General features: G+C 39.1%; 1 protein-coding gene across 1 annotated transcript in view; it reads left to right on the top strand.

The window, feature by feature from the left end:
• Positions 1–13257, top strand: part of MYO3B (myosin IIIB) — a 632072-nt gene that overhangs the window by 266025 nt on the left and 352790 nt on the right. Inside the window, exon 21 of the mRNA XM_078146159.1 lies at positions 6789–6918. Coding sequence (XP_078002285.1) covers positions 6789–6918 — 130 coding nt within the window. The remainder of the gene's footprint in view (positions 1–6788; positions 6919–13257) is intronic.

Here is a 13257-nt window from a genome sequence, read left to right as displayed (position 1 = left end):
GCAAAGTCGAGGCAGACATTGAAAGTTTCCTTTTTAAAAATATATATGGCTTACATTTATTTGCCTACATTATCTTGTTATAGCCTCACAACAACCCATGAGGTAGGTACTCCATGTATTGATATCTCCATTCTATAGATAGGGAAATTGAGGTGTCAAAAGTTAAAGTGACTTGCCCACGGTCATGCTGCCAATAAATATGGGAAAGGGGATTTGAACTGAAGTCTTGCCGAGTCCAAGTCAAGCATTGTATCTACACATACCATATTCTGCCTAATTATATCATATTATACTATCTACCACATTATACCTTACCTTTGTATAATGCTTTAGTTTTAAAAAGGGCTTTGACACCCACAACAATGTTGTGAGTCAGGTAAGGCCAGTGTTATGTCTGATTTATAGAAGATCCTTATATCTACCTCTCAGGATTGTTGTAAAGGTCACATGAGAAAATGAACATAAAGCATTTTGCAAACCTTAGAGTGTCAGCCATGATGATTAGCATGATGGTGATAAAACTGAGGCTTGGGGAAGCTATGGGTTATTTTCAAGATTATCCAGTTAATTCACTTCCTAATAGAGAGATGAAGTACTGTACTCAGAATGCAAAATGAAACATATTTTCTTTTCACATGGCTAATGCAGAAACGTGTTTTGCTTTACTATAAATGTTTGTAATAGGGGTTTTGGTTTTCTTTCTTTCTCCTTTGGGAGATGGGTAGTGGGTGGGTAGGAAGACAGATTTTTGCTGATTGAAAACAATAACATTTAATTTAAAAAAAGAGATTATCTAGTCTGCTGTGCACAAACCACTATGCTAGGTGTTAAGGGGGATACAAAAATAAGTAAAGACAGTGTCTATCCTCAATTAGCTTCCATTTTCATAGCAGGGATAAGGCAGATATACAGCTAGCTGTGGTATAAGGCAGAACATGATATATGTATCATAACACTGGTTAAAACAAAATAGCTAAGATTTATATAGTGCTTGCAGGTTTGTTAAGGACTTTACATGGGTTATCTCATTCCGTCCTTACATCCTGTGAGGTGGGTGCTATTATTATTCCCACTTTATAGATGAGGAAGGTGAGGCTAAAAAAAGTTGTTACATGCGCAGGATCTTACAGCTAGTAAGTGTCTAAGTCAGAATTTGAACTCCAGCCTCCTTGATTGCAAATATAGTGCTCTCTCTACTATGCCACTTAGCAGCCTAACTGGGGAGGTAAAAAAGGATACTTCATGTAGGAAATAACATTTGATCTGGACCTTACAGGGTGAGAAATTTAGGAATTGTGAGAGGTGGGAAAGAAGAGATAATATTGGTATAGGGAATGACATAAACAACAGCAAAGAAGTAGAAAAGCTGGTGGGTATTTGGTGGAAAATAGTTAGTTGTAGAGTTTTAGAAGAGCAGGGAATGATAAGGCTGCAAAAGTAGGTTTAGGGACTGTGGTGAAGGTCCATGAGTGTCTCGATAAGGAGTTTGCTTTTTTCCCTCTAAGCAACAGGAAACCTTTAAAGGTTTACATATCATTTTTTGCCACTCAGTTGGAAAATGCTACTTGAAATAGAAGTCTGAAGATTATTCCATATGGTCTCCTGTTCCCCCCCAGTTTATTGAAATTCACTTAGTGTGTACATATGTATATGTATATATATATATATATATGTATATACACACACACACACACACACGCACACACACACACACATGTGTATATATATGCATATATGTGTGTGTATAGGTATATATGCATATATACCTATACACACATATACATATATACACATACATATGTGTGTGTATTATGTATATAGATAGATAGATAGATATGTATACACACATATTAAGGAAGTCTTTATTCATTCCACAAATGCCCTTGGGTGTCTCATCATTATGTATTTTCCTTAAAACATTTATCTGTTCCACCAGTCTGGGATCCCTCATTGATCCTCAGCAATTGGTGTGAAGGTTGTTTTACCACTAGATGTCTCCTAGTGTACTTTTTCCACCTTATACTTCCCTAAAAGTGGTAATAACAATGTACTAAATGTATCTTTGTAATCCGTAATAGTTAATATGGTGTAAGACACAGTAAAAATTCTTGGACTACAAGTCTAAAGCCCTGGTTTCTAGTCCTGAGTCTGCTACTTATTAGTTAAACAGTCTTGCGTAAAACATTTAGTCTTGTGTTTTTGTTTTCAGTCAATCAATCAGTATTTATTAATTGTCTGCTGTATGCCAGGCAATATGGTAGGGACTGGAGTGAGTTCCTTGAGGACAGGGACTGTCTTTTGCCTTTCTTTGTAACCCCAGTATTTTGCAGAGTTCCTCACACATAGCAGATGCCTAAATAATGTTTATTAACTGACCAATTAAAATATAAACACAAACAATCACTACTCTCAAGGAGCTCATATTCTTTTAGAAGAGACAAGCACATCAGTATGCACGCACAATAGCTATTATGAGAATAAATACAAATAAATGCAAGGAAGTTAAATATGAAATAATTTGGGAGGGAGGGCATGCACTAGCAGACAGAGATCAGGAAAGGTTTCATGTAGAAAGTGGTTCTCAAGCTGACTCTTGAAGGAAGAGAAGGATTCTATGAAGCAAAGAAAAGGAGAGTGTGTTCTAAGCATGAGGATTGGTCAGTGCAATGACAGAGAGATAGGAGATGGGGTGCTGTGTGTGAGGAATAGACAGAAGGCCAGTTTGGCTGAATCAGAGTCCAGCAAAGGAAGTCACGTATAATGAGAATGGAAAGATAGATTGAGGCCAGGTTTGAAGGGCTTTAACAGTTCAACAGAGGAGTTGATATTCAATTATAGGCTATAAGGAGCCACTGGAGTTTTTGAGTGGTGGAAAAATACAGCCAGTTCTGCACTTATGGATAATCACCTTGGCAGCTATGTAGAGGACAGGCTGGGATGGGGAGAGACTTGAGGCAGGGAGACCAAATTAAGAGGCCATGAGAGGTAATGAAGATCTGAGATTAAGATGGTAGTCACGTGAAGAGAAGAGGTTAAATGTAAGAGTTGTTGTCAAGGTTAGATGTGAGAGGTATTATTGAAGTAGAAATGGCAATATTTGGCCAGTGATGGACTGTGTGGAGTGAGGGAGCATTAGGAATCAAAGATAACACCAATCAATCAGTAAATAAACATTTATTAAGCACCTACTAATGTGTCAGACACTGTGTTAAGTGCTGGGGATATGTTGTTAGTCATGTCAGACTCTTCATGAGCCATTTGGGCAAAGATACTGGAATGGTTTGCTATTTCCTCCTCCAGCTCATTTTACAGATGAAGATACTGAGATAAATCGGGTTAAGTGACTTGCCCAGGTCACACAGCTAGTAAGTGTCTGAAAACAGATTTGAACTTAGGTCCTCCTGACTCCAAGATTGGCACTCTATCCACTGTGCTGCCTAGCTGCCCACTGGGATATAAAAAGAGGCAAAAATCTAGTCCCTGCCCTCAAGAAGCTCACAATCTAGTGGGGGATACAAGAAGCAAATATGTACAAATATGCTACATACGTTATAAAAGAAGGAAGACTCTGGAATTAAGAGGGGTGAGGAAAGTCTTCCTAACTTCCTAACTTAATGTGAGATTTTGGTTGAGACTTGAAGGAAGCCAGTAGGCAGGGATGAGGAGGGAGAGCATTCCAAGCATGGAAGATGGCTAGAGGAAATGCTCAGATCTAAGAGATGGTATAGGGGCAGCCAGTGGAGTGGAGAAATCAGGAAAACTCATCTTCCTGAGTTCAAATCTGGCCCCAGACACTTACTAGCTGTGTGACCCTGGGCAAATCACTTAACCCTGTTTGCCTCAGTTTCCTCATCTATAAAATGAAAGGGAGAAGAAATGGCAAACCACCTGCTGAGAAAACCCCAAATGGGGTGATGAAGGGTCAGGCGTGAGTGAAACAACTGAACAACAAGAGATGGCATATCGTTTGTGGATCATAAAGGAGGCCAATGTCACTGGATGCAAGGGTATAGAGCAAGGAATACGGTATGAGAAGACCAAGAAGAGGCTGGGTGAGGGGCAGGGGGAGCTGTTAGATTTTGAAGTTCCTTGAACATCAAACTGAGGAACTGGAAGAATGGTGGACATTTGGAAGATGAGTGGGTTTGGGGGTGACAGATAATGAGTTTTGCTTTGGACATGTTGAGTTTGAGATTTCATCTGTAAGATAACTTGTTCTGCCCCTCTCAAAGAGATGTCTCATTAAATGAAATAATGCATAGGAAATGCCTCAAAAGCTCCAAAACAATGGAATAGTAATAACAGTAACATAACTATAATGTAATATAATACATAAATCATAATTAAATAAAACATAAATATAAAACAATATAGATAATAATAGAATATTAATAATAATAATAATTAATAATAAACCATGAATACAAAGAATATAGAGAAGTAAAGGAAGATGTATATGAATTGATGCAAAGTAGAGTAAACAGCACCAGGAAAACCATATACACAATGACTACATTGGAAGGAACAACAATAACAACCAAAATTGAATACTTCAAAATTAAATGACCAAATTTGGCCCCATGGCAGAGATAAGAAATACATCTCCATCCTTATTTGCAGAGGTGTGGAGATTAGGGGTGCAGATATATTCCACTGCATATAATGGCGGTCTTGTTTAATAGTAGTTACTTTTGTTGAACTGCTTTCCCCCTTTTTATATTCTTATTTTAATGGATGATTGAAAAGGGAAGTGAGGTGAGATATATTGGAAAATGAAGGTGATGTAAAAAAGGATACCAGGTTTTTAAAAAAGATAACTATAAGATGCTATATAAATGTAGCAAAGCTGTCCCTCACATGTAGGGTAGAGTATTGTGGTATGGCTTGAAGGGAGGCAGAATAGACATCTCCAGCCTCTTCTCCCCCCTCACCTCCTTCTCCGAAGGTTGAAGCCAGAATCTTGGCTGCTTTGATCAGGCTAGAATAATGTCTATCTACTCCTTAAATATTATCAGTCTAAAGAATTTGGTTATCAGGTTCAAGCTAAATTTTTGATTGCTCTTTCTTTCATGGGGAGAGGAGGATCCAAACTTTATATCCATGCCTTGCCTCTCTTTCCATCAAACACCAGTTCCAAAATAAAGACACATAGAAAGTAGCAAAGAAACCCATTTATCCAAGTTAATAGCAAATCAGAGAGAGTACATATAGGAGAATATATACCAGACAATACAGGGTAAAAGTTCTCTCATTGGGAACAGGTAGCTCCGCTCAAATAAGAGAGTCCTAGATCTCAACCAAGGGGAGATTCCCTGAAGCCTCTAGTAAGTATGGCAAGCAGGAGACAGAGACATGATGGAGATTGACAGCTCTTCTCACATCAGCTTCTTCCCAGGGTCTTATTTTCCCCTCAGCAATCTTGGGTGGGGTTGGCATCATTCATCTTCTCTCTCAAGCTGGAAGCCAGAAATGTCTGAAGCAATTACAGAGATCAAAGACTCAAGAGACTCAGAGAGACTGAAGAGGTCTCCTCTCTCCCAATCTTGCCCCTCACACAGGAGCAGGGCATTGATTTCCACCGAAGAGGGGACAATAGCAAAGACAGGAGACAGTCCCATACCGATGGGCTGTGGGACTCAGGTTACATAAACATAGGGTTTTACCAAAAATAGACAAGAGACCGACTTCTTAGCAGGATTGGTTACAGGACACTTCACACACATTATCTCATTTGATTCTCACAACAAGCCTGTGAAATAGGCTGTTGTTGTTTAGTCATTCCAAGTTGTGTCCAGCTCTTTGTGACTCCATTTGGGGTTTTCTTGGCAAAAATACTGGAGTGGTTGCCAGTTCCTTCTCCAGCTCATTTTACAGATGAGAAAATTGAGGCAAACAAGATTAAGTTACTTGCCCAGGGTCACACAGCGAGTAAGTGTCTGAGGCTAGATTTGAACTCAGGAAAATGAGTCTTCCTGATTCTAAGCCCAGTGCACCATCTAACTGTGTGAAGTGGGTACTATTATTATTATTATTATTCCCATTTCAGATGTAAGAAACTGAGGCTCAAAGAGTTTAAATGACTTACCTATAGTCACATAGCTTCTAAGTATCAGGGATGAGATTCAAACCCAGGTCTCTCCTGGCTCCTTCACAACACCATATTACCTCTAATCAGTAGTAGTTGTAGTAGTAGTAGTGGTAGTAGTGGTAGTGGTAGTGGTAGTAGTGATAGTGGTAGTAATAGTAGTAGTAGTAGCAGTAGTAGTAGTAACAATAATAATAATAATAATAATAATAATAATAATAATTTATTTCTACACTTGACTAGATAGGCCAGGGACTTGACCTTTGATTTAATTAGCATAAGAAATTTCTTTGTGAGGAAACTCTCTATCAATTCAGATCAGCACATTCTCAGCAACTAGAGCATCGAGAGGTTGCAACTTGCCCTGAGTCAGAATGCGTGACAGGAGGCACTTGAACTCAGGTCTTCCTGGCTCTGAGGCCAACTCTTCTCATCTTCATGTTGCTGTACTGGTCCTTCACCGGGAGAGGTCTCTGACAAGAAGTGAAGGTGAAGGGGCCCATCAGCAGCTGCACATCCACCGTGCTTTATTTTGACTTCCTTGTCCAGATTTAGAAAGCACAGCTGCACCAGGTTTGAATTCTCTTCAGAAGTCTATTTTTAAACCACTCTCTGTCACAGCTAATTACCCACCTTAGGCAAATTCTCCCTGTTACTGACAGCAGGCAGCTTATTTTTTGCTTATTTACTGTTTCTGATGCAGGTTTTATACGATGCTTTTGGCTTTCTGGAGAAGAATAGAGACACATTACCTGCTGACATCGTCATGGTCCTGAGAACGTCAGAGAACAAACTTGTTCAACAGCTCTTCTCCATTCCATTAACCAAAACAGGTATTTATTCGTCTGCTAGGCTAGGCTGAGCCACAATGCGCAGGTGGTTTCCATTAGCCTTGTGGTTCTGCTAAGCCTTCTAATCCTAGACAGCGAGTTCAGAGGAAAAAGCCATTCTTAAAACTTGAGAATGAGATTTGAAAACTGCCTTGTAGGTAAGGGGTACAGGGGGGTGCTGGGGTGAGTCGGGAGTGGGGTTGATGTGAACAGTCTCCTGCTCCAGAAAGGTAGTTTTAAGTAGGGATTCTTCGCAGGGTTTTTTTGGGTTTTTTTGTTTGTTTGTTTGTTTGTTTTTAGCACTTGACTATTTTGTTTTGGTGGCACAGTGGATAAGACTGCAGTCAGGAAGACTCATCTTCTTGAGTTCAAATCCAGCCTCAGACACTTATTAGCTGTGTGACCCTGGACAAAGCTCTTAAATCTCTGTTTGCCTTAGTTTCCTCATCTGTAAAATGAGCTGGAGAGGGAAATGGTAAACCATTCCAGTATCTTTGCCAAGAAAACCCCAAATGGGTCACGACCCATTCAGACACAACTGAAAAACAATTGAACAACAAATTACATATATGTGGATGTTGCCCTAATTAAACAGAATCCTGCTTGTCATTCAAATTCCTTCATAACCTGCCCCCCTACCTGTCCAGTTGCTCTTACATCTGACACCCTCCCCAATCCTCCACTGTGTACTACACCATCTTTGGTGCAGTGACATTGGCCTCCTTGCTATTCTTCCAACAAGATGCATCATCATCCAATTCCCAGCATTTTTCCTGTCTGTTCCCCATGCCTGGAATCTCTCCTTCCTTGTCTTTTCCTCCTGGCTTTCCTGGCTTCTTTTAAATCCCAGCTAAGATTCCACCTTCTATAGGCAGCCTTTCCCATCTCCCTTAATGCTGGTGCTTTCCTTCTGTATCTTGTTTATACCTAATTGTTGGTATGTTGTCTTCCGCATTAGATTGTGAACTCCTCCAAGGAATGGGACTGTCTTTTGTGCATTCCTAGCACTTAGAACAGTGCCTGGCACATAGAAGGCACTTAATAAATGTTTATTGAATGAATGACTGACACATATTAGATGTAGATATACAGTTGGTCCTTATTGTTCTTAGATTCCATATTTATGAATTCACCTACTTGCTGAAATTTATTTATAACTTGAAAATCAATGCTTGCTGTGCTTTAGAGGTCATTCTGAAATGCCAAGTCTTTTCTGACTAATTGAAAGTGAGATTGTGAATGCCTTGAGGCCTCTCTGTTTTCAAATAGGAAACTTCTATTATTTCCCTTCTATTTTTGATCCGATAATATGGATTTACCTCTTTGTATATATAGAAATACCAACCCAAGTCATGATCTATGACTCAGAAAAAGTCTGCGGTAGGCGTTTTTGTTTATTTAATACTATTTTATTTTTTTCCAATTGCATGTAAAGACAATTTCAACATTCATTTTTTAAAAATCTTGAGTTCCAAATTTTCTCCCTCCCTCCTCCCTAAAAAGGTAAGAATTTTATTTTATTTACATTGTGTATGTGCAATCATGTAAAACATATTTCCATATTAGCCATGTTGTGAAAGAAGAAACAGACCAAAAGGGGAAAAAAACATGAAAAAGAAAGAAAGTGAAAATAACATGCTTTGATCTGCATTCAGACTCCATCAGTTCTTTCTCTGGATACTGATAGCATCTTCCATCATGAGTCTTTTGGAATTATCTTGGATCATCATATTGCTGAGAAGAGCTAAGTTATTCATAGTTGATCATCACACAACATTGCTGTTACTGTGTACAATGTTCTCATGGTTCTGCTGACTTCACTTAGTATCAATTCATGCAAGTCTTTCCAGATTTTTCTGAAATCTACCTGCTTGTCATTTCTTATAGCACAATAATATTCCATTACATTCATATGTAGAGTAGGTATTCTTAATTTTTTTTATGTCATGGGTCCTTGGGCAATATGGTGAAACCTATGCGCCCTTGATGATCTGTACAATCCTGGGCAAGACTCTTAACTTTTGCTTGCCTCAGTTTCCTTAACTATAAAATGTGAATAACCATACAGCATCTGCCTCCCAGGATTGCTAGGAGGATCAAAAGTGTAGAGCAGCAAAAAAATTGAGTCATCAGATGCACACATTCCCAGCTGAGGGTGAATGAGAAGGTAATAATGCTCTGCCTTCTTGTTTTAACTTTCATATTATAAATGGATATCTTTTTCCAAGTTTAGTGCCATTTTTTTCACATTTTTGTGTTCTTTGATGGTGATTTCACCCCAGAGGAATACTGAAGTGTTATCTAGTTTTCCTAAGCACAAGAAGGCTGTGATATCCCTTACAGAGAAAATACAGGTGTTAGAAAAGTCTCATTCAGGCAAGAGTTATAGTATTATTGGCTGTGAGTTCAATGTTAATGAATCAACAATGCAACACACCCAGAAAAAGAAAGAGGAAATCTATCAATTTGTACTTGAGGCTGCTCTGGAAAAATGCTAAAGTAAATGTGACTAGAGGCTTGCAGGAACCTAACCCTGTATGTCCCCTAGGAGCAATGGCTCAGTATTCACTGATTCAGTGTTTGAGATGATTTTATAGAACATAAGTATTCTGAATAATGAGAAGCAACTGTAGATATAGACATTGACATAAATATAGACAGATGGGGGTAAGACATAGATATAGTCATAGACATAGACATAGATACAAATATAATGGGGAGTTATCAAGGACGTCCCTTCACTGCTGCCTGGGACACCTCCAATGTAGCGGGGCATGTATACTCTGGCTCCATGGAGAGATATGTTCTGGTTAAGTTCTAAAAGGCTTGTGCTTTGAGTTGATGAAGTGGTTCCTTATAACAGGATGACTGAGAAGGTTGTCTACTGAGCTTGGAAATGTCACCCACTCACTATGCTATAAACATAGAAGAAAAAGGCCCATCCACTCCCTCTCTTCTTTTCTCTTTTGAAATTCTGCCAGCTCTTTCTTGGTTTTCTAACAAGGCAAAAAGGGAATTTCTCTCTCTTTTACCCACCCAGTAATCATGGCAGTGAGAATATGTGTCATAGTTGCCATGGTCAGTGCCTATTATTTCATCCATATAGGAAGCTCCCTCTACCAGTGCAGATCTTGACCTGCTCTGAAAATTAGAATTTTAAGGAGTTGTCCATAGCCCTAAGAGGCTGAGTAATTTGCCCAGGGTCACACAGCCAGTAGATATCCAAGGTGAGGCTTAAATATAGGACTTCCTGACTCTGAGACTAGTTCTTTCTCCATTAAGTAGCTCTGTCTGTTTATTGGTCTCTCTCGCTCTGTATACAGACACACACACATACACATACACACACACATACACACACACACACATACATATACACATATTATATAACATATAGTGTTATATTAATTATATCTTATTATTACATTACATCACATATAACTTCCTTCGAAGTGCATAAAGCCTCATTGAGGCTTCTTATAAGCTGTGCCAGGGAAGTATATGCTTGGGTAGGTCCTATGAATCCGAAAGGGTTTGGAAGACTGAATGTCTGTTGTCTAGGACCGACTGAGCAGAGAAGTTTGTCACTAGAGCAACAGCAGGGAGAAGAATTTCTTGACTGAAGCAATTGTCAGAGAACATCTAATAAATTGTAAAGGTGTGATCTGATGCTGCATGGAGAGAGCACCTACAACCCTGTATATTGCTCTTTCCCGAGTACTTGAAGGACTGGCAGGTGTAGAAGAGGAATTTAAATTGTTCTTTTTGGCTCCAGAGGGCAAAAGTTCAGGAGCAATGGAGGGAGATTACAAAGAGACAGATTTAAATTTGCATTATGGAAAAAAAAATGATTCCTACTACTTAGAGCTATCCAAAAGTGAAATGATCTGCCTTGGGAGTGGGTTCCCTCTCTTAGTAAGTCTTCAGGTAAAATCTAGATGTTTTCCTATACAGTTTTTTTGTAGAGGGAAACTCTTGAACATTTACAGGTTAGTCTAGATGGCCTCTGTGGTCCATTCCAACTTGGAGATTCTATGATTCCATGAATTAATGGAAACAGGAAGTGCTAAAGTCTCCATTTGAATAGAGAAGAAATAAGCCTAGAAATACCTCTGGTTACCTTTACATTGAATGGAAAATTTTTGAATGGCTTTGGCAAGAGTTAGATCTTTCTGACTAAAGAAGTTTTTAATTATTTACCTTTGTCTTGGGAATGAAATTTTGTCACTCAGATTTTGAAAGCCATTGGGATAGGAACTGGTCCTGTGATTTCCTTGGTAAAGAAAACTTCTAGGTAAAGAAAGTCCCTCAGTGCAGGCAGAAATTTATGTTCTTTGTGAATATAAGACTTCTCTGAAACTAATATTCTTTAACAGTTGACTAGAGTATGTTGCATGTCAAATTTATCAAAAAGGTAAACTAAGGCAACTTCTCCAAGCAAGATATCATCTATTAATAGGCATTTGTTGTTCAGTCATTTCAGTCTGACTCTTTGTGATCCTATTTGGGGTTTTCTTGGCAAAGATACTGGAGTGATTTGCTATTTCCTTCTCCAGCTCATTTTACAAATGAGGAAATGGAGGCAAACAGGGTTAAGTGACTTGCCCAGGGTCACACAGCTAGTAAATATCTGAGGCCATATTTGAGCTTAGAAAGATGTATCTTCCTGACTTTAGACCCAGCACTCTTTCTAGCTAGTGCCACCTAGCTACCCCCAACAGGGGCATACAGCTTCATAATAAAAGGTCAATGACTTGCCTCCATTCATGCCAAAGACCCCAAATTAAAGATGCAACTAATTTTCATAAGCATAAAACAAAGAACAGAACAGAAACCATATTATTGGTCAGTATCACAGGAATGAAGGATCATTATTAGTTACATTAAAGAAAGTGGATATAGCCCATAAAGTGGGCATAGCCCACATGTGGGATGGAGACCACTTCTTTCCATCCCTAAGAAATGCTTTTGGGAAATTTTATGGGTCCTGGCTGCATTCCGGAGTCACTGCTAGGGACCCAGGCAATATAGACTCACTGGCACCTGGGGATTAGATAAGACCACCTGAATTACTAAAGATGGGACAAGGTCAGTAGTTAGTCCAGCTTCTCAAGGATAATGTACAAACCTTTCAGGAAATGCTAATGTTTTATGGGAGTATTGAGAGCAAAGTTTTTCTTTAACTAATAGTCATTGTGGGAAAGCTTAAGCCTTTGGTATCTAATTCAATGAGAAAGGAGACTAAACTTTGAAATTCGTGAGCTTTTTCACTCAGAGACAGAGAGAAGGCTTTAGGCTTATTCCATAGATTCAGAATATGGTTACAGAATAAGGTCACTTACAGAATAAAATCAAATATAAAATACAGGATTACGAGTTAATACTCACAAGTACTTGGAGGTTATACATTACCAGTAGTCACACAATAGATGTCAGAGGTGAGACTTGAAGCCTGATCTGCGTGGCTTTCGGGCTAGCCCTCCATCTGCTATGCCATACTGCTTCTCAAATAAAGTGAACTGTTTCTGAAATGTGATCTTTACTGGTAGCCAGGCCATGCTATGTTAAAATGTTTGAGTCTCCTTTATGCCAAGAAGACATTAAACACGTCAGGTACATCAAATGCCAAAGCTGTGAGGAAGAGCTCTCTTTAGAGCTTCAGAAAGTCGTCCTAATTTAGGGCACATCTTTCCTACCTTGTTTTTCCCCTTGGCCTTGTAAGCATCTTCCTTCAGTCATTATGCCTGAAGTTTCTGTCATTTCATTCCCAATAGCGAATCTTTCTCTTTTTTCGGTTCTTGATTAATTCCTTCTCTCTTCTCTCTCCTTGACTGTACCTAGTTCGTCTTTCTCTCCCCCTTGGTGTTTCCCTCTCCTACTCATCCTCCTTTTCTGACCATGAAGAAGGATACATCCTATCCTTCTCCCAAGACAAGACACAAACCGAACAAACTGAGATCTGTAGCATCTAGACCTAGAAAGGAACTTCTGAGGTCATGAAATTTAATCCCTCCATTTTACTAGTGAAGAAACTGAGGCCCAAAGAGGGATGGTGACTTAGCTGAGTTCCTGCAGATAGCAAGGGGCAGATGATGGATTACATCATCTAATTCCAAATCCAAGAGCACTTACTCTTATACTAAGCCCACCTTGAAACTTTGATCTAGGGAGGTGTTGATATAACATTCTGTACCTACCCCTAACACAATTCAGTTCACTTCAATTTAATTCAGTTGAACAAGACTTCATTAAATACCTGCTCAATACCTTGCATTGTGCAGGGCATTAGAGATACAAAGACAAAAACCAAAAAGTCCACAACTTCAAAGAGTTTCCATTCTA

Source organism: Phascolarctos cinereus, unplaced genomic scaffold (assembly GCF_003287225.1).
Source record: "Phascolarctos cinereus isolate Bilbo 61053 unplaced genomic scaffold, phaCin_HiC Scaffold_726;HRSCAF=1367, whole genome shotgun sequence".
Taxonomy (NCBI): domain Eukaryota; kingdom Metazoa; phylum Chordata; class Mammalia; order Diprotodontia; family Phascolarctidae; genus Phascolarctos; species Phascolarctos cinereus.
This window is presented reverse-complemented; position numbering and strand designations above follow the sequence as displayed.